The sequence below is a fragment of the Athene cunicularia genome, assembly GCF_003259725.1.
Source record: "Athene cunicularia isolate RWA chromosome 6 unlocalized genomic scaffold, athCun1 chr6_part2, whole genome shotgun sequence".
Taxonomy (NCBI): Eukaryota; Metazoa; Chordata; class Aves; order Strigiformes; family Strigidae; genus Athene; species Athene cunicularia.
In genome coordinates this window covers 5694987-5715978 of record NW_020799106.1, presented here as the reverse complement: position 1 = coordinate 5715978, position 20992 = coordinate 5694987, and the positions used below count along the sequence as shown (strand labels likewise).

General features: G+C 38.1%; 1 protein-coding gene across 1 annotated transcript in view; it reads left to right on the top strand.

Moving 5' to 3' along the window:
• Positions 1-20992, top strand: part of CTNNA3 (catenin alpha 3) — a 471555-nt gene that overhangs the window by 382236 nt on the left and 68327 nt on the right. The window contains exon 13 of the mRNA XM_026851990.1: positions 3648-3799. Coding sequence (XP_026707791.1) covers positions 3648-3799 — 152 coding nt within the window. The remainder of the gene's footprint in view (positions 1-3647; positions 3800-20992) is intronic.

The window sequence follows — 20992 nt, the reverse complement described above, 5'->3', positions numbered from 1 at the left end:
GATTCTTGGTTGTTTTTTTTTTTTTTTCCTCTTTGTCAAATAAATGAAACAGGGTTTTGTTGGGTTCTTTTAATTTTTTTTTTTTTTTTCCCAATTAAAGACCATAAATATTTTGATCAGTTCTAGGAGGTCATGTATGTCCATGTCTGTTAGATTTCTTTTAAGGCATTCTTTAGGTGAGTGTTACATGACTGTGGACATTTGCAAGCTATCTTGATCACTGATGAAGTTAATCACTTAACACAACTTCAGTGAAATGTGCAGTAGAATGGCTCGTTTTCAAATGCTGTCACTGGCCTTCTGCAAAGTTGAAAACCTGTTTTTCTGATGATTCTGTTATTAAAAATAATGGGCACAGAGTTGCTAATTGAATAAAAGTGATTAGTGAAGCTTACTTTTCTGTATTGCCTAATGTGTTTGTGGCACATAGATGTGGTAGACTCTGAATTAAGAGCTGGGCCATGACAGCTGTTAAACTGCAAACAGGATTCATTGTTTGATTTTGATTGAAGATGACAAAATCAAGCAACAATTATTAGAGGTTTAAGAAGACATGGCCTACGAGGAAAGACAAATATTTATTTAAAACAAGTGAGGAATTAGGGAAGATGTGATGAAAATAAATAAGCTTAATTTCAGGAAGAGTGCAGAATGTGGTTTCAGTGGTGAGAAATTTGTGAATTAGTTTGGAGACTTTCAACATTACACTGATGAGCAGTATTGGTATTTTCCAAAACATTCTTCTCCTTTCCACACCTTCCACTCAGGAAAGGCAGATTACAGATGTTTATGTTGAAATTTGCTCATAATTTTAACTGAGGGAAAAAAAAAAGTTTTAATATTAAAATCACAAAAATCTAATAATACTTCTCAGTTGTATAACACTTCAAGTTTTTCATTTAATTTACTTGTTTAAATTTTCTTTGCCTTTGAAAGATTGAAAAAAAATCAATCTTTCAAAAGATCAAATCAATCTTGCTTTTACCTTCATCCACTTCTCTGTGTTTAGTCTGCCTAGAAAAATAAAGCAGAATACAGCAAAGATGCACATCATTAACATAATTCTAGTCCACTTAATGCAGTGTGTCAGAGTGGTGCCTGAACCATTTGAGGGTGTGTGAAGTAAAGTATTTTTGATGCCAATGAGCCATGGATAAGAACTCATATATCCACCAAAACCTCTTTTTAAGTAGTCATTTGGTCGGGAACTCAAAAATTAAATAAATCACATGCAGTCAGGAAAGATGTCTTGAATTTGAGGGAATTACCCAATCAGATACAGGGTAAATGACCAAACAATAAGAACTATTTGATAACCTTATAATAGCCCAAGTGTAGTTTTATACTTCGCTAGCAGATTGTTATGTACATATCTTAGAATTGCAGTTTAGTCTTGTGTTTTAATTGTCTGTGTGGAAAAATTATATCGATGAAAGCAACCGTCTTAAAAACATTATCTGAGGGAAGCCACTGAAATCGTATTTCTATAATCAAGTGCAGCCTCTGGTTTAGCACTAACTCCGCCAGCAGCATATGAGCGATAGTGTACGTATTTGCACAAAATGCTTTTGCAGAAGTGATGTTTCCATTCCGACAAACAAATACACTGTGGTAGTGACTTTGGCCTCGGAAGGAACTGTAAAAAGGCCATTAATAAGCATACGGACTAAGGATGGAGTGCAGGATGGAGCCTGAACAGATAGCTAAGAGGGAATAGCCTGTCCTGTGGTAGAGGCCTGCAGGCGGTTAGCGGCCACTGAAGATGCTGCTGGTGAGCAGGGACTCTGTGCTTTACAATACCACAAGTGAAAGTATATGAAGTACAATGAACTGAGACGTGAGGATGTCGGAGGCTCTGGAAAACACCTGATGGTTTTGACTATACCGATGAAAATCTTGAATTACTGGAAATTTCTTATATTCTCCTTTGCAGCATTTTTACAACAAAGGTGAGGAGCTAAACGTTTTCGTTTTATGTAAATGTATGAGGTGACTGTTTAGTTAAAACTGCCACACTTGTAATTATTTTGATAGTCTAGGGGCTGAGATCTTTGTTTAACAGAAGAAAAAGACTTTGTGTTCTGAAATTATATATTTGTGTTTCTTTCAAAAAAAATATTTGAAAAGCACAAAATAAGTAGGCACTCGCTCTCCCTAATTATTCCATTTGGTTGCTAATGAAAAATGTACCTTGTCTTTTTTTCCATATCATTTAAGAAATCTGTTCTTCCCACTGACCTTTTCAGAAGGCAGAGTAATTCAGGTGATAATCTGAAGAGGGAATAAAGGATTTTAAATATCCTATTTTTCAAATTAAATGGTATCTACTTGTCTCACATTTGTGGAGACTTATTTTACAGAAGAAAATGAACCTTCCTACTGCCGCTGGATTAACTGAAGCTTGTTATTTCTGAGAACTGACACATGAAGTAGCTACTCTACACTCTAGAGAGAAACAGCTGAGCCTGAAGTTACTGTAATTTAAGAGTGAATTTAAATGTCTCCAAGGATTATGTGGGTTTCTCAGTGTAAAGTTAGGGGTTAAAGCATTATTGTGGCATCTCCTAATGTTTAAAGTATATGTGCCCAGGTTTTCTAATTCAGAAGTCCTGTAGACTTCAGCTGAAGCTCTGTCTGCATAAAAATTGAAATGATTCATACTTAAGGTATTGGTGGTGTTGCTTTCATGTGGTATGAATTTATGATTTACACAGTGTGTAATTGTGAAGGAAGGGCTGGAAAGCATATTATACCTGTATTGGAAACCAACACGTTACCTGAAAAAAAGATTCCACAAGGTATATTTTATTCATATTGAATATTAGAGGTGGTGAGGTCTGTCCCTTTACTTTTCATTTCTTCTATGTCTTCAGTCTCCAAGTGATAGGAAATGAGTTGTTGCAAATGCGTTTGGTCTGTACTTGTTTGAGGTCCTTCTGTGCTTGATGGATTTTCCAGCTGCATTCTCTCTTCTCTCTATATTCTGTGTGTTGGGTTTCCTTTGTTTTGAATTGATGTGAAGGGTTGTGGGAGATATCATGGTACCAGGTCACCGTGCAGAATAAGGCCACGGATCACCAGAAGAAAATTCCCAGGACATTCTGGGTAAAGCACAGGTTAATATCAAACTGACTCAAAAATTACAATTTGTTTGATTCAATCAAACAAGACGAACCTTGGTAAGTCCAGGTTACAATTGTGGCACTTTAACATTTGGAGAATAAGCATCAAACTTTTGGTAGTTTTGTCTCCATTCAGACTAAAAGCAGATTCTGAAATAGTAGGAGTCTGCTGAATAGTAGTTCCAACTTTGACCCAGGTTATTCATCCTGATTCTTTGGGTAAAATTACTACTGAAATCACTGGCAAGTTTTTACAACTGCTTCCCCGCCCCCTCCCCTGCTTTTAAAGGTTTCTTCTTTGTTGCACTGTACAACCAACCACAGCTTACGTGCACAGCACGTGCATTTTTATCACTGTGATAAAAATTACAAATGTGTTCCCACTTAAAACTAATCATGTTATTCCTATAATGTGTTTTTAAATGAAGTTTTAATCAATGTGAGGCGATTTGCCAGAAAGAAAAATCACATTTTATCCTTTTTTTATGCTCGCTGAATTTTGTTTGTCCTTTCTTTTTTAAATAGTGATTCCAGAATTTATTAGTCAAGTAAATATTGCATTGGAGAGCTTAAGCAAGAACACAATGCATCTGTTTGATGACAACCAGTTTGTGGACATTTCTAAGAAGGTGTATGATACAATTCATAACATCAGATGCTCGGTCATGATGATTCGGGTAAGCTTTTTATTTGTTAATTTAATATTAATTTCTAAGATAGTTCAGGGCGTCGGGGCATTTTCTGGAGAATTTTGAAGTGTGTACATGAACAGTGATGTATGTATGTATGTATGTGGATAGTCACTCAGAAAAAAAAAAAAAATTATATCCCCTGTACTTCTTTCTGAAGCATGAGGGGAAATACATCTGAAGAGTCTGTACCTATGCATAACTCACAGTAAGCGGTGTGTACGTGTAATATGTAAGTACGTAATGCATCTATAAAATTGCAAGTCATTACACAACACCTAAATGGACAGAATTACTATGATGATTTCTATCAATGCCATCTTCCATTTTTGCTTTACAAGTGCAATTTGACAAGGCAAGAAAAAACCAAGTGTCAGAAATTATCTCACTGGCTGTACCTGAAGCTGTGGGTAGCAAAGAGCAGATTCTCCTCCTCCTCTGAATTGAAGAAGTTGTGACCAATGGGATAGGGCCTGCCTCCACTTGTACTGAACCTCCCATTATCCTAAACAATGTATGTGTTTGCCTTAGAAATCAGTGTGGCTTGAAGTGTATTCAACTGTATTTGAATGTATTCAACAGCCCAGCAATTGCAGAGTCCTGACAAAAGCCCAGGAGATAGAAAGAAAAAAAAAAAAAAAGAAAAAAAAAATCATTAGAAAGGACATGTGCAGCTTTCTACTTAATGAATATCATTATTCAGACACTGTCATAAGAGCATTTTTTCAAGGTTTGTTGAAAAGATAGTAAGCTACTCCACCATCCCATAGAGATACTGGCCGCCAGCACAGAGAGAGTGCAGAGGAAACCCTGATATTCATTTTTTGAGTACGAATGGATTTGCATTCCTAATTAGATACATTCCAGACAATGCCAGTTTAATTTCAGTCTGTAAGAAGCTTTAGTAAATCTGATGGTTATTCAGACGTATGCTGTTACCACAGCAGCCAAGGTGAGGAAATAAAAGTGTTCTGTGGCCAGCTTATGGGGGCTCACTGGTACAGTGCCAAAGAACAATGTGTTGCAGATTACAGGGGTTTGCAAGGCTGAATCAGGGAGAGAAAATGTTGATCAAAATATAATTGAGAGGTGTAAATGAACAAGGACATTGATTCACAGGGGACAATATTTCAACATCAAAGTAAAAGCAGAAACTCTCCAGATCAGCTCCTCAGGAAGCATTTCAAGCATGTAATTACACTGAGAAAATGTTTTTTAAAATAGAGTTCCTAACTGTAAAATGATGCCAAATACTGTTGTTAATGCAAATTATCAGATACGGTTTTCAACATCCAAGCTTAACCATAGATACATAAAACATTCATTCCAGTCCTGCAGGTATAATGTGAATAACACTCGAGAGCATCTAAATCGTGGAAGGTGTGCTGCACTGATGAGCTGTAATAGAAATGCCTCCTGAACTGCAGGATGCTTCCCTTAAGATGCTTTTTGTTGTTTCACTTGCAATGAGTAATTAATCCAGCGGTAGCTTTTGATTAGAAATAATGATATATTTGATCCAGGGCGTATAGCTGCATGTGGTTATTAGTGTCTGCATTCCTCAGTCCTTTTTTGACTCTTGAAGCATCTTATTTTTGTGAAATTTTAGAGGCTTTGGGAACTTGATTTTTTACAGGAACATTTGTGCATTATCTGGATAGTGTTTTAATCAGAATATTGCTGTTATGGTAGTGGATTAGGGTAGATAGTAGAATCAAAGACGAGAAGTCTGCCATGTGAAAAACAGAAAAGTTAAAGAAACAGGTTAACAGTTTTTGAGACAATACGTCTGAAATGTTACATAATGTTAAGAGTGATTCTAGAACTTCTTTAAAAGAAAGGAGCTTCTATATGAAAGTTTAGTCGAAGAATATGAGGCAGCTGTATTGAAGTACCAGCTAAGAATATCCCATTAGGATATTAAACACAGTGGAAACTGATAATGACTTCAAATTAATAATAACTACTAGTAATAAAGACATCCTAATAGAAATGCACCAAGAACAGTGGAAGAGAATTCACCAAGTCAAAGTTTCGTGGAATTCTTTCCTTTTTATTGGAGAATAAACAAATGAACTGCTATGAGTTTTACAGAGAGGAAGAAGAGGTAAAAATGTTGATACGCTGTATTGAGGAGGCTTTTAGTACTCTTTGTTCGTGGAAGCAGTGAACGAGGAACCTGTGTTCCCTAATTTTATGAAGTAGAAAATGTGTATTGAGGTTGTGGTTCTTATCTGATGCAATGCATGATTTTAATGCATTTTTAAAGAATCCCTCTACTCAGTGTGTATTCCATGTTCTGTTTCTTTCAGAATTCTGGCATGGAGACTAAGCTTTTTGAATTTCTTCTGCAGGTTGTACCTTTGTTAACATTGAGCAGACATTCTCTGTACCATGTTATACGTGACCTCCACCTCCAGTCCCTCCCCAGTCCCCCCCAAAAAAGTAAGACAAGGCATTCATTTTGGTTTTCTGTCATACCTAGATACTTTTATTTCAGCTAGATCCTCCCTATATCCCAATTTCATTCCTTAGATTCCTATCTCTTTAGCTTACAATCTTGTACTGTGAGTTTTATTTTCCTTTGCAAAATCAAGCTCAGTTTAGGTACACATTCAGCATGACCCTTTTTAAAATGTTTTGGCTACCTCAAAATACCCCTGAGGTGGTTTCCCTTTTTTTTCCTTCCGTTGGCTGCAAATTCTGGGTAGTTTTCCATTCAGTTTTAAAGAAATCTAACAGTTCATCTAACAGAGCTTGTGAGCTCTTCGATACACTTGATTTCTCTCCATAAGAGACACCACAGCAAACTTCAATCTCTTGTATCCAGCAGAGTTACCGGAATTTTCAGAATATGGACTTCTTGGAAAGAAAGCTAGCAATGGTGAAAACCTTCCTATCATCCAGTTTCTCTTTCAGCCAGTTAATAAGCGTCTAGTTTAGATTCTACCTTTGCTTTTATTAATGACAGAATTATCCTACACATGTAGGGTTTTCTACCTGGTTTTACTTCTGCAGTAGGAATGAGTTAGATCTTGCCAGATGCAGGCAATAGCACACGTGAATTGAACCTCTGTTTTAAAAGCAAAGCAGCGAAGCATTTGAGAAAAAAAGGCATTTACTGCTCTCTTATAATGGTTTGTTTTTCCAAGAGAGCCCTGAGACCTCATAGGGAGGAAAGGCAAAGAACGATTCATAGTCTTGGGAAACTTCGTTGCTGTTGGTCTGAAATTTGTAAGTGATGCTAAATCATTACAAATATATATTGGAGATTCGTTAAATATCTTTTTCTTCATTTTTCCTATCCTACACCAATTGTACAAGAGGAAGAACTTCTGCAGCAGTAGTTAGCAAGCCAGTTGGACCTGCACCTCTCATCACTTGCACCGTTTCTGACCTAAGTAGATCAGAACTGACCTTTCCTTCCCTCAGCAACTTGTCAACTTCCCTGGCAGAAAGCAGGAACTTTCTTTGTGCTCCCTTATGCACTAGGCTTCTGGTATAAACATAGTTAGTAATACTTATGTTGTCATCTTTTTTTAACCAGGAGAGGATTTTCTTTCCTTGTTATTCAGGAAAAAATATGTTCTATACTGGTTTTACCAAGCAGATGCTTCGGTGCCCTACCTTCTTCAAATGATGCTTTTCTTGCTTTTTCTATCAGTCCTGTCATCCAAAGATTGATATATCTAGATGAAGTGTGACTGAAAAAGGATATATCTGATGTCCTTTAAAAAAAGGACTAAAAGAAGTGCCTGTCGTCTGTTAAGGGTAGTTGGACGCCCATTCCTTTTTCAGTTTTTTATCCTGAGTCACGTAAAAGGTATTACCGGGGAATGTTATATTTGTGTTGCAGAAACCAAATAAGAAGTGACTTAAAACTATTTAGTGCCATGATCAGATATGCATACTTGCAAGTAAATGCTTCTGGTAGCTTTTTGTCCCGGCCATATTACTTGGCTTTTTCACATCTTGAGTCAGGATCACCAACCTTGATTATGGGGGAAACTTAAAGCAATATCCTACATAAATTACACTTCATATTTTAATTCATAGATATTTTTGGATAATATGTATTTAGGTGTTCTTTACCCCACAGTACACCTGAGAAGTCATCTCATACTGTAGAAATACTTGCATGTTTATATTTACATCTGTACTGACATCATGAACTCCGTCGTCATTATTATGACTCCCTTGCAGTTGTCTTACCCAAATGCTCTGTACTGCAATAGTTTTGGGAGACAGTCTGCATATAATTTAAATTTAACTGCTGACATTTTTTTAAATGCTAATCTCCATTTAGTACCAGGTCAGTTTGTGTTCCCAAATAAATAAAGCCAATTTCTGTTTTCCGGCAAACAACTACACATATAATTTTGCTTGTATTTCATGTTTATGTACCGTATAACCAACTCTCTAAGGTCTGATTTTCTGCCAATTTCATTACTTTAAAGGCCTTTAATACTTCAGCAAATCAGATGACCGTTTGGGTTCTCGGTGTAATAATGTTTCTGGCTTTGTTGCTCTATAGAGCAAAAAGCTGCTCAGCAGTGTATCTGTAAATAAACCCCACCCTCTCCATTTCCTCAGAAGTTGCATCCTGTTTTCATGAACATATGGGCAGGTGGTTACCCTAAGAAATATCTTTAGAGTTTGCAATTGCCACAATTGCCATAACAAGTATCTGTTCTTAAGAGCTGAGGTGTTTCCACAAAAAAAAAAAAAAATTAAAACTTTGTTAGTAGAAAACCAGATTAATTTATTGATTTTAAAAACAGATGGTGTGTCCACATCTCAGGTAGACAGAAGAGGGAAAAGCAGATGCTCACCCTTTAAATCTCAGACATGGGAGTGGAAGGCAAAGCACAGACACACTGTTATTTCACCCAAGGAGGGATGGCTGTTCTCCTCACACATCTTCAGGTCCCCTTTGTTTAAACCATTGAATTAGAGTCATTTTTTTTTTTTTTTTTTTTAAACAAATGATAATAGAAACTACCCGGCTATTGTGCTGCTACATTCCTGCACTTTCAGACTAACAAGTTTTAACTTTTTGCTTCATTGTACCTGCGTCTGACTGCTGCCCCTGCTCCCATGCTCCAGCCATTCACTCAGTCTTTGCAGGGAGATTTCTAATTGCAGGTTCTGGGTTCTTTTAACATATAAAATGAATAGTGGGTAGCAAAATAAGCATCCTCTTCATCCCCATATGTGCAATTCCCAAATTGTCTTTTTACATCCGTGTACTATATTATTTCTATACAGAGAAATCATCCTGTACTATAGGAGTGTCAAAAGCAGCTGCCCCCTTCCAAGCAAGAATATGCAGAATGTTCAAACTGGTTTATGTATATTGTCAGAGTAGACTCTTTCTCTGATTGCATATATAAGTATATCAAAAAGCGTTTGATGTTGTCAGGCTACATCTTGCATACAGGTCTGACAGTGAAGGTTTTCTTTCCCCTCCAAAGCAGCAGCTCACATGCACCATCCAGGTGACTCTAGATGTGAGTAAATGGAAAGAAGTACTTCAGAGGAGTGCCAGGAACTCACCGCTCGGAGAGTACCACATTCAAGCCTGCAGTTACTGTACGCTAACATTTACTACTTTGTTTCATTATCTGAATAGTATTTTTTAAATACTATTCAGTATTATTCTTTTTGTCCGAAATATTATGGTTAAACTGAGCCTACTTTCTAACCCCAAAATACTGCAGTATCTTTTCAACCAAACGTTACTTTTCACTGTCACACATTTTAGTCATCTCACACTCTTGTCAGTGAGGGGAAAGAGAGAAGAGAAACATACGTATGTAGAGGATCACAGAAGGAAGGGACCTCAGGAGATCATCTGGTCCAACCTCCTGTTGAAAGCAGCGTGTTATCCAGGGCCCTGTCAAGCCAAGTCTGACTTTGCTGTCTTTTTCTTTTATGTATTAGTATTTCTTTTATGTATTAGCATTAAGGCAGTAATGGAGAATTGATGGGGCAAAGTCATAGTGTGTGCTAAACCTTATTTATAAAAGCGAGGTACTTGCTACATTGCATGCAACTATTAGATGATAATACTTTTACCGTTGCTTGCTGTTTATGCCTGCTTGTTTATATTCATCATGTGACTGTATGGCCTATTTATTTCTTATTATTTTTCCATTTTAAAAATATAATTTTCTTAAATCTGCCTTAGGTTTCCAGCTTGTAAAGTGTCAGCTAATGGGAAAGATGTGTTGTGTTGATTTAAAAAAGAACGAAAACCCAAGGCTTTATGGGTGTATATATAGACAAAAATAGTGAATGGTTTTAGAAACGCTGATCCAGGGACCAGTGGTGAAAGTGTCAGCTGCATTCTGTATCCATTACAATATAAATGTGCAATTATCCATCCTGGCAAATCTGCACTGTCTTCTGCCCAAGCTATACAGCCTTAGGCATCATGCGAGGCTGTGAATTAAGAACTTCTCACAGCAAATTGCAACACGGCTTACCATCAAAGGCTGGTAGGGCTGGGGTTACTGATTCAGACAGAGAAGCCAATATGCTTTGTACAGAAATGGATGGCATGAAGAGTTTTGACTTACATACTACTTTAAATTTCAATTCTTCCCAGTTTAGGGATTAAATTATTTTACGACTATGTCACATATTGTTTATGGTTTTTAATTGTTCACAAAATTGCCCCCCTCTTTCAGGAAAACAGAAGTTTCCAGTATGATTTGCTAGCTTTAGTTTAGCGGCTCATTGGAAGCTTAAGCACAAGGCAATATTTTTTCTGGAACATTAAAATCTTTGCTGAAGGTTTTTTTCTTACAGCAAGGAAAAGTGATGTGTATTCCTTCCTTGCCATTTGGTGCTTACTGTCTAATATAAATTATATTCCCAGAGAAATGGAATGAATATTATTCTGTTAAAAGGGGAGGACTGAATTTTGGATCTAAAACTGGGAGGCACAGCAAAAGTGTTACAAATCACAGATACTCTATTAAAATATGCATCCTGCCACACGGTTCACTGGAGTATGAGAAATGCAAGCCTGCAAATGGAGACGGCAGCCTCTCAATAGTGTTAATAGCTCAGGCTATGGTTCTGATTCTGAAATCAGCCCTGTCAATGCTAGTGCCAGTTCTGGCTCAGAGATCTTCATTGCTCTGGCCATAGATCCCTTTTACTGATCATAATCATCTGTACAGTCCATGACCTAGTTGAAATTTCTCAGTTGACATTATTTTCACTGTGGAATCATTTAACTGGTAGGACAGACTCCTTTTAGCATAATGCAGAAAATGTATCCAATATGTAATCAAACTTCAAAAACGTAATTATTTGTGTGCTAGATTGTGATCTCAGTTTTGCTGGCAGAAGAATGGAGTAGCAGTGCTGTGGTCTTGTGTCATTCTGCCCTTTGACACTGATGTCACAGTGTAAGAACTGGTCCTGTTGTCATGCACGTCCTTGCTGATGCAGCAGTATGACAGTGAAAAAAGGTTTGGGATTAATTTATTTTTTAATTTAACCCTGAATAGTTCTTTTGGTTTATGTTTTTAGAATTCCATGCTATTCCGTAGGTATATTTGGTTTTGCTGTTAATGATACCTTCCTGCCTTTTTTGGTTTTTAAATGTTGTTTGAGAACTTGAATCACACCAGATTGTCTTCCTGAAAGTGCAGTCATGCAGTTGTAATGCAGAATTGATGAAGGCAGGTGGGCATACCAAGTAAGGAGGCATAATAATAACAGGGAAACTGACTCAGAAAAAAAAGAGAAATCTTGAAAGAAAATGTAAAAATAAATCCTCCACTGAGCTTGATAAATGGAAGATGGTGTTTTTAAATACTGCTTACCTGAACAGATTCTGTAGAGGTTGACAAACCAGATACTACCTGAGAACCTCTGGGATTTACAGCCTGTTCTTCAGAAGTGAGACAAGAGACCCTTCATTATATTCAGTATCAACAGTCAGTGTATATTGGTACCGAAGTGTGTTGCAGCAAGGGAGCACTGTGCATCATCTACTGCACGGATTGTGCTGAAATGGCAGTTTTAGAGCATCATTCCTTCAGTGTAACTTAGCTATTGGCTTTCGAGGCCCTCTTGCTGTTCACTGTACCAAGTAGTAGGAATTTAGAGCAGTAACATTAACATAAAATCAGTTTGTTACTCCAAGTGCCTTGTTATCCTGGTCTACATGAAGTAGTCTGCATAAAATGATTATAGAAAATATAAGAAAACCCAATTATTCAGCAAGTCTGTCCTATTTTCTTTCTGAAAATAGAAGCCTGCCTTTGTTCTTGTCATGGTCCTGCATGAAATAGCGTATGAGAAATGATCATATGTGCCAATTTGATTAGCCTTTGAAATATCCTGATCTTTGTTACAGTGCTAAATTCACCTACAAAAATAGTAACAACATTCGTGTTATAATGCTGCAAAGCATATCCACATGAAGTACTGAGAATAAAGAGCTGCCAGTAGCTATCTAGAGCGAGGTGCTGGCAGCTTGGGGATGCACACAGGTACAGTTACATGTCCCTGAGAATGGCTTTTTCAACAGACGACTGCATTAGTTAGCCCCCTTGCCCCCAGACCAGCTGCATGGTCCCCATTCCAGCAACAGTTCATCCCCTCACCACAGTGTATATCTGGTTTCCTCTGTTGGCATCATGGCCAGCACAGGTAGGGAAATACCATCATTCTTTCAGAGGCTCTGAGATCCACTGGCTGGCTGTGTGCAGTCTTGTGGTGAGGGCCACATGCTTGACTGCGTAAATGGTGTTAGAGCTAGCTGGATAGCCATCATCCATTGTTCTTCCATCCATATTGCATTAATCATACACTGCCTGCCTTTTACCTTCTTCATAATCCGTGTGTAATTTGCTCATTGAGGAAATCAGATAAGCAGATGTCAGGCAGCTCTACATTCTTTGTGGTTGTTGCTGCTGTGCTATCAGAATTGGAATCGGTCCCTTTTGCCTTAGTGAGAAACCCATCTGGCATCCACCTGCACATGGCATGCCATGCTACGTCGGTGAGATTTGCTGACCCCACAGGGTTCTGTCAAATACACTCTGAAAATGTCTGTGGGTTGTTGAAAGCTGGATTCCAAATGTGTAAACAGCCAAGTATGAGGTTTAATTAATACTCATCAATTAAAGAACAGAGCTGAATAATTGTTTGCTGATTCAGTGAGGAAGAGCTAACCACAAGCAGCAAAGGTAACCCTTGCAGCACACAGTTACATGCTCGAAGTGATGTGAGATCTCACAGGTGCCTTGGACCTGTATAAGGACAAAGCTCAGTCTGACTGGTCAGTGGCCAAGAAATAAGACAAGCTTGTCACCTCTGTAAGCGAAGCCAGAAGTAGAATTTAACCAGATTTTAAGCAGAGCAGTACCAGTGCAGATTGTGGCTTTATTTGCCTGTGTTGGGGTTTGCGGACTAATAGTTGATTTCTGAAATGGAGCCAGTCCCCAGCAGAGATGAAACCTAAAATTATCTCTACCTAAACTTGGGCTTCCCTTTCCGCTTTGCTGTTCCATTCTATTAATATAGCCTTGAGCCTTGCGTCTTACAGCTTCCACCATCTCAGGCTTGACTGCTTGATTTGCTCTTGCCGTTTATAGGAAACTCAGAGATCAGAAAGCAGATGGCTCACCCTAGTTGCCTTTTAACTGCAGAAAGGATCTGTGTGAAGGGAGTTATTTTTTCCTGAAAGAAAAGATCATCCTGTCTGAATAGTTTGCTGCTGTATCGTTGGTTTTGCTTGGGTGTTTGACTTTTTTTGGTATATGAAATTACACCATGCATTTGTAGAACATACTACCTTTATAATTCTACTCTTTTCTCCCTATAAAATTACCACGTTTCTCAGCTGGTAGAGTTAAATCCAAATAACTTTTTAGGCTGTGTTTAGTTCATCAATAAAAAGCTTCATTTTCTTCTGATATTTTCTATAAACTCAATAGCAAGTATTACCTGCAGCATGGATATTTAGAGATGGAATGATTCACTCTTACACTCTTTGTAGGATTGCCAGATAGCTCAGAGGTTTGGCAGGCAGCTTTTACCTGACATAATTGGGTTTTAGGCTGTGATACGTCTCTGCTCCTTTTTGTTTATTCTTGGGTATGTTGATGAGCTCAGAGATTTATCTACTGCCTAGGTAAAAAACCCACTGAGAGCATTATTAATTGCCAAAAAATACCATCATCCACAAAGAGAAATAAGAGAACAATTGAAATTCATGTCAGGGACCATTCAACAACTGGCATGAATAGCTTCCTGTGAAAACGTAAGATAGTATTCTCTGAAGAACTGTCATGCTGCATCAGAGGTATAGCTGTGCGTTGTCCCTCCTCACATAGTACAGTTTGTTTGCACCCTCTTCATTTCTTTTCCTTCTCCTCCTTTTTTTCTTCCCTTTTCCATTTTCTCTCCTGTTACCTTACAGTTTTTCTCATGTTGTTTATATGCAGATTTAATTTCTCATGCCTGATTTGAAGGTAGTATAATTATTGTCTTTTGTAAAGTGTGAAAACTGGAATTCCCACAGGGTGTCAGTCACTTAGAAAAGAATAACTAGTGCATGACTTCTGACTTTTATCTTGGCTAAAATAAATACTATTACAGTGGTATGAAATTTAAAGATACTAAACTATGTATAGAAATTGTATAATACAGTAATCCAGTATAAAAAGTCTTAGAAGCAGGGACATACATACTAAAAGCTACCTTGGCATATGGATGTAGGTTAGAAGGTGGATGTTTAGATACAAAGTTCAGGGCCTAGAGATGCGTGTTCAGATTCCCTGATGTCTATCTCAGTCTATGTACTTAGTAGTTTCTACACACCAGGGAAGTCATTTGAGCTAGATAAAAATAAAACAAGTGGCACCGTGATTTTACTTCACCTCAGTGTCATCTCCAGAGCTAAATTCTCCACTCTGCCATGCCTCCCCATACAGGATAAGGGAAGTGCTGGACAAAGCAGGATTGAATCCCCAACAGCCATATTACTGACTGAGAATGCGATTGAAAACAGTTGACATTTTAGTAAAAATACTGTAATCTTCATGATTAGTAGTTTCCATTATCTCCTGGGACAGATCACCTTGCTCAAGGCTTCAAAGCTTAAAGGCAGTTCTGTAGCCTGGGATTTTCTTACAAAAAAAGAGGAACGTTTAGCCTTGTCTTTTAAAAATTGAACCATGATTGCTTTTTCTAGAAACCATGAAATTTCACAAGTTGAAGTGCCAGATTCTGCACCTTGTACGGAGTAAGCGTCAGGCACAAGTATAAACTGGGAGAGGAGTGGCTGGAAAGCAGCCCAGACTCGATACAGTCAGTGGTGTGCCCTGGCAGCCAAGAGGACAAACCGCATCCTGGGGCACATCAGTCACAGTAAAACCAACCGGACAAAAGTGGGGATTATCCTGTATTCAGCGCTGGTGCAGCCTCACCTGGGGTGCTGTGTGCAGTTCTGGGACCCACAGTTTAAGGGTGTTAAGGTACTTGAATGTGCCCAGAGGAGGGCAACAAAGGTGATGAAAGGTCTGGAAGGAGTGTCCTACAAGGAGAAGCTAAAGGGTTTTGGACTTGTCCAGTTGTGGAGGAAAGGAGGCCGAGGGGTGACCTCACCGCTCCGCAGCTTCCCGAGGCGGAGAAGGGGAGAGGGAGGTGCTGAGCTCTTCTCCCTGGGATTCACTGATAGAACGTGTGGGGATGGTTCCAACTGTGCCAGGGGAGCGTTAGACTGGACATTCGGAAGCATTTCTTTGCTGAGAGGGCAGTCGAACACGGGAACAGGCTTCCTCAAGAGGTCAAATTTAGAATTGGATTTCTTACATATGAAAGTAAACTTCTTCTCTTTTCTCTTTTAAATCTTAAATTTTAAAGTCTCTACTCATCCAGATCTTGCACCTGGTTTCATTCCCTTCTCTGTTTCTTATGTTGCCTCTATCTATATTAAAATACTACACTAAAAAACTGTGCATGTTTTAGAAACAAGCAGTTAAAAGTCAGTAAATAGCACTGTGGAGGTTCTCTGCAAAGTTAATGCACTATATCTGAATGAAGCCTCAGTAATCAACCCTAGTATAAATTTAACAAGCGGGGGTGTTTTTTCATGATATCCCGGTAATTAACAATAATAAATCTTCTTGCACTGCATTGAATAAATACACCTTAATACCCATACTGCCTGCATATATATGCATACTGATATGTTAGTACTTCCACAAAAGAAAACAGAAGTTTAAACTAAATTGATGAGTAGATTATGGTTTTTATTTCGGGTAAGAGAAAAATTTAATGTTTGGATGATTGAAATGGTTCTGAGTAGTTTACTAGGTGTCTGATCACCATATAAATTAAGACAATTAAATTTATATAAATGAATTAGTGTATCATTTATGTGATCACTGTTTTCCAAAGTGTTTTTCCTATCAGTACCCTATCAGTCCTGTTTCCTGTGCAGACCTGGATTAACTTCAAATAATTCCCAATGTTCATTTGACTGACGGTTCTTAGAAACATCCACAGCTGGAAGGTCCCCAGGGTCTTCAAGCAATCTATTGCACTCCTTCATCACCTTGAGAAATTTCCTCCTAAATTCCACCCCACATGTCTCTTTATGGCAGGTTAAAGCACTTGTCCATCAAGGATGCGGAGAACTGGCTATCTCCTTTTTCTTCTTTCTTTTATAAAGAGTGTTTCTTTTCATATCCTGCTCATGCTTGTTGCCATCCTTTTCTTCAGCTGATTTACCTCTGTTTGGAAGCGCAATACTTCCAGTGGAGGTCTCAACTCGTGAGTTGTTATACTTACAACAACCTGGTTGCCTTTATTTTCAAGAATGTGACATTGCTGCTTCCCATTTAGCCTGCGATCTGCTCTAATTCTTAATGCTTTTCTCTAGAGCTCCTGCTTAGCTACTCAGATCCCATCTCTTATTTGTACAGTTGATTTTTCCTGCCTAAATTCAGTACTTTGCATTTGTTCCTATCTTCCTTTTTTGCTGCCTGTCAAGATTATGTTACATTTTAACAGTGGCTTTATAGTAGCAGTCTCTTAAGACTTCAGTACCACCTACAGATTTAGTGAGCCCACTCTATTCCATTGTGCAAAGTCTTTATGAAAATATTGGGCTTAGTGCAGGTGCCTGTTGAATTCTGCTTGATAAATCCTGTCATTTTGACAGACAAATTTTGGCGGTATATTTTGGAGTGTATATTTTAACGAATTATGTACAAGCACTATAGTAGGTTCATCTAGAACCTGTTTCTCTAGCTTACTTAAAGGAGATAATGTGACAGCTTACAAAAACTTCTGCTCCTTTATCGCCAAAGGGGCATTATCGTATCAAAGAAGTAAATTTGATTGTTTTGCTGTGATTTATTCTTGATATATCCATGTTTGCTGTTACTCAGCTTCTTTCCTGTCAAGTTTTCCTTTCTTTAGCTGCAAGTGTCATTGAAGTGTCTCTCTGCATGAAGATGAGCACTGATGAAGAGGCTGCTCTGTATGGTTTTTGGCATTTCATAGAAGCACAAGCTCTGTTTCACATTGTGTAGTGTTTAATTTAACATACAGGTTCACCCAGTTCACAGGACAGACCTCTGTTGTTCCGCTGCCTCACATTTTGTGAGTTGCAGATTAATATAAATTGACAAACTAATTTTCATGTTGGAGACTTCGAAGTGCTGAGTTTATTCATGAAAGGAGTATATCTTCATCCTCACCGTCTCACAGATCCGGTTTGTGGAGACAAGTTAACATCTTCACCAGGGCCCTATTCTCATCAGAGCTTTTGGAAATTGCTGTTCAGAATGACAGACCGCAGTGAAGTTGGTGCAATTATGCACATGTGTACAAGTTGGAATTTGGGTGCGTACAAACCCTTCTTCTATTGACATACCTTGGCCATCACAGCAGCTACATTCTGTGAGGCCCAAGGCTGTGTTGGTTTCTCAGGGAAGTTTGTACTCATTGCCAGAATCAAACTTTTGCAGAAGATTTGAAACCAGATACAGTTCTGATATTTAACTGACTGTGAGAGGGTTTTACTGAAATTATTCACGTGCCTGAGCGGTTCCCAGAAAATCTTAAAATTATGGGTAGGCAGTGCCAATGATAAACCAAATGAATTTCATTAATACTAACAAGTATTTATCAAAGGCATTTTTTTTTTATTTTCATGAAAAAAAAAGTCTGTTCTAGTAAAAAAGACCTTTTTTCTTTTCTTTTTTTTTTTTGAATTCATTGCAATGGGATAACAATAATGCTGATCAGCTCCAGTTACTGATTGAATTTGGGCTGGTTATGGTTAATTAGTATTTAGATTCATTAGTTCTTATTCACTCACTGTTGAAGTCAGATAATACTGGAGATCTCTGATCAATTTGACCTCATGCGACCAAGCAAGGTTTTACTGAGTTACTATTGGCTGCTGTTATTCTGCTTTTCATGTACCTTACTTAAAAATAAGGGAAGTGGGGTTTTATGGTGCCAAGATGAGCAGTAAGCACCTCCAGAATTCCCTAGTTGGTTAAGCAAATGCACTCTGATTTATTGCAGTTAGAATAATTAGAGTATAAGAAAATATGACCTATAAGAAAAATACCAAATGGGTTAGTCTTAATTAGCCCAGTGATTAGAGCCACAGAAGGGGAGAGAGAAGGGGAAGATGTGATAGCCTTTTGCAAGTGTATAAAATGTTGTTGCACAAGAAAGGAGAAAATCTGTGTTACATGTTCATAATGGATACGAAGATAATAAATTCTGATTACATAGGGAAAGTTTCAGTTTAGACATTAGGAGAACAAATTTGCTGGGTAAGATTTTTTTAAATTTTCATAGGTATTAAGGATCTTGTGGCTGTCTTTGTGCCGTTTTTATCTATGGCCCTCTGTGTTTGTAAATGATAAAATTATGTTTAATATCTGCCCTTCCATTTCACTGGTCAGCAGAAGCTGTCAAAGATTAATATTTTAAAAAATATGCAGAGGGAAAATACCGATCTAAATAAATTTCTCCTTTGATGTGTTAGAGAGGAATATTCCTTGGTGCCTCGTTTCACAAAACTTTGTCGTGAAACCTTCCCAAAGTAAAGAAATCATTTCACATACAGACCCAAGAATTTTCCATGCACTGTTAAATGCATTAGTAATAACAGGCAGTGTACCTATAACTAAAAAGCTGTTGTTGTGTGATTCTTTTTGGCGCCTATAAAAATGACAACAAAATCATGTAATAATTAGTTCAGAAACCAGACCTGAAATATTGTTCTTTGAGGGGTGGCTGGAGGGTGTGTATTTAATTCCACTTCACCTGGGGAGCCTAGTTAGTAATAAAAGCTATCAGACTCTTAAAGCAGAATCAAATTACTGATTTGTGACATGAAGGCTGGTTTGCACAATGATGTGCTTAATGGGTTATTTAGTTCCATGTCAGCTGGCACCGATCACTCAGTTGTACAGTTATTGGTTGCTGAATGACTAAATGTGCGTGGACACGTGTTCTGGGCACCAGAAGCCTCTTGATAATTAAAAGCAGGAATAAAAGTAATGGATATAGGAGTCACAGCTAGGGTGGTTTTATTTTCACTGTCTCAGTGTCTGGGAGGAACATCTGCTAAAAATGAGAAGTCTACGTTTCAACAACAAGTCATAGGTGGGGAATGTGTGGGAAGGATGATGGTGGTGGTACCTCTGCATTCAGAAGTGGGCTATGCATTAGATTGTGTATCTTTACAATTATGCACAGGTTTTTCATTGACAAGCTTATTCTGTGCAACTTTTTTTTTTTTAAAAAAAAGATAATATATTTTACTTGCAGGTCAAATAGTAGAGAGAGTCAGCTGAGACTGAAAGAGACTTGAGCAAATATTGAGGTTGTAGAAAATCATTTCATCTTCTCCAGTTTGAGAAATGTACTTATCACTGGCTAAGGGATATATTCATCTATCCAAGGGAATTTTAAATTTTATTTTACTATGATCATTTAGCATAGTTCACTTAACAGAAACAGATGGATTTGGCACATTACAGAAACATCTTTGATGCAGGGGCTACCACTGCTTGGGCTTTATTTGTCTGATAAACCCACATTTCTTATAGAATTCTGAATTGTCTGGTTTGTCTCTTGTTTCTTGTCCTCTGAGGTATTCACTGCACCTTTTTTACCTTTAATGTATTGATGTTTTCCAAAACATTTTCAGTTTTCTTATCTGCATTTCATAGGACAGCCTACCTTGAAACAATTTTTTTGTTTTGGCTTTGGGAACGAGGTTTGGGATATGCTCTCCATCTCCCCAAAAAATGAGTCTTCTAGGGAGGAAAGGGAGTTTCTGCAGGAGGGCAGGCTGTATCACATGTTTTCCAAGCATAATTTTAAATCTCTTCTTCACAAAAGTGGATTTATCTTACCACACTTCACTACCCCCCTATCACAAGGAATAGGCATTGTGGAAAGCTCACCGTTAGGTGCGATTAAAGTAAAACTAAATGTTAAAAAAAAAGAAAACAACCCACAAACAAAAAACAACCGACCAAACAAGCAAAAAAACAAACACAAAAAAGCAAACAAGTATGAAAAATGCAGAAGGAAACAAAGGCTTTTGTTGAAAGCAGCTGGAACGTGTGACTGGATCTAGCTAAGTGGATCTTCATTGTAGTCATCTCCTCTGCTTTGGGAGTTTTTCTGTCTTCCAAGGGACTCCTTGGTCAGGGTCTAAACCATCGGTGACTTGGAAACCTCTCAGGATGGAGACTACACAACCTCTCTGCTTCACTGCTGGGCTGTCCTCATGGGGAAAAAGGTTTTCCTTATGGCCAGGCTGAACCTCTCTGTTCCAATTTATGTCTGTTACCTTTCACTCTCGCACCATGCATCCCTTGTGTGGTGTCTAGCTCCATCTTCTTGATGATCTTCTCATAGGTTTCAGTGGGGTGCTGTTAAATGCCCTGAAGCCATCTGCTGTCTAGGCAGAACAAGCTCAGTTCCCTCAGCCTCTCCTTGTAAGACAAGAGTTCCAGCCACCAACTGTCTTGATGGTCCTCTGCTGACCTAACTGCAGTTAATCGAGTGTCTTCTGTGTATTGGGTGGAGGCCAAAACTGGATGCAGCATTCTGGGTGCTAATAAGGGACAAATAAAGGCAGATAGTCACTTCCCTTAATTTTCTCAC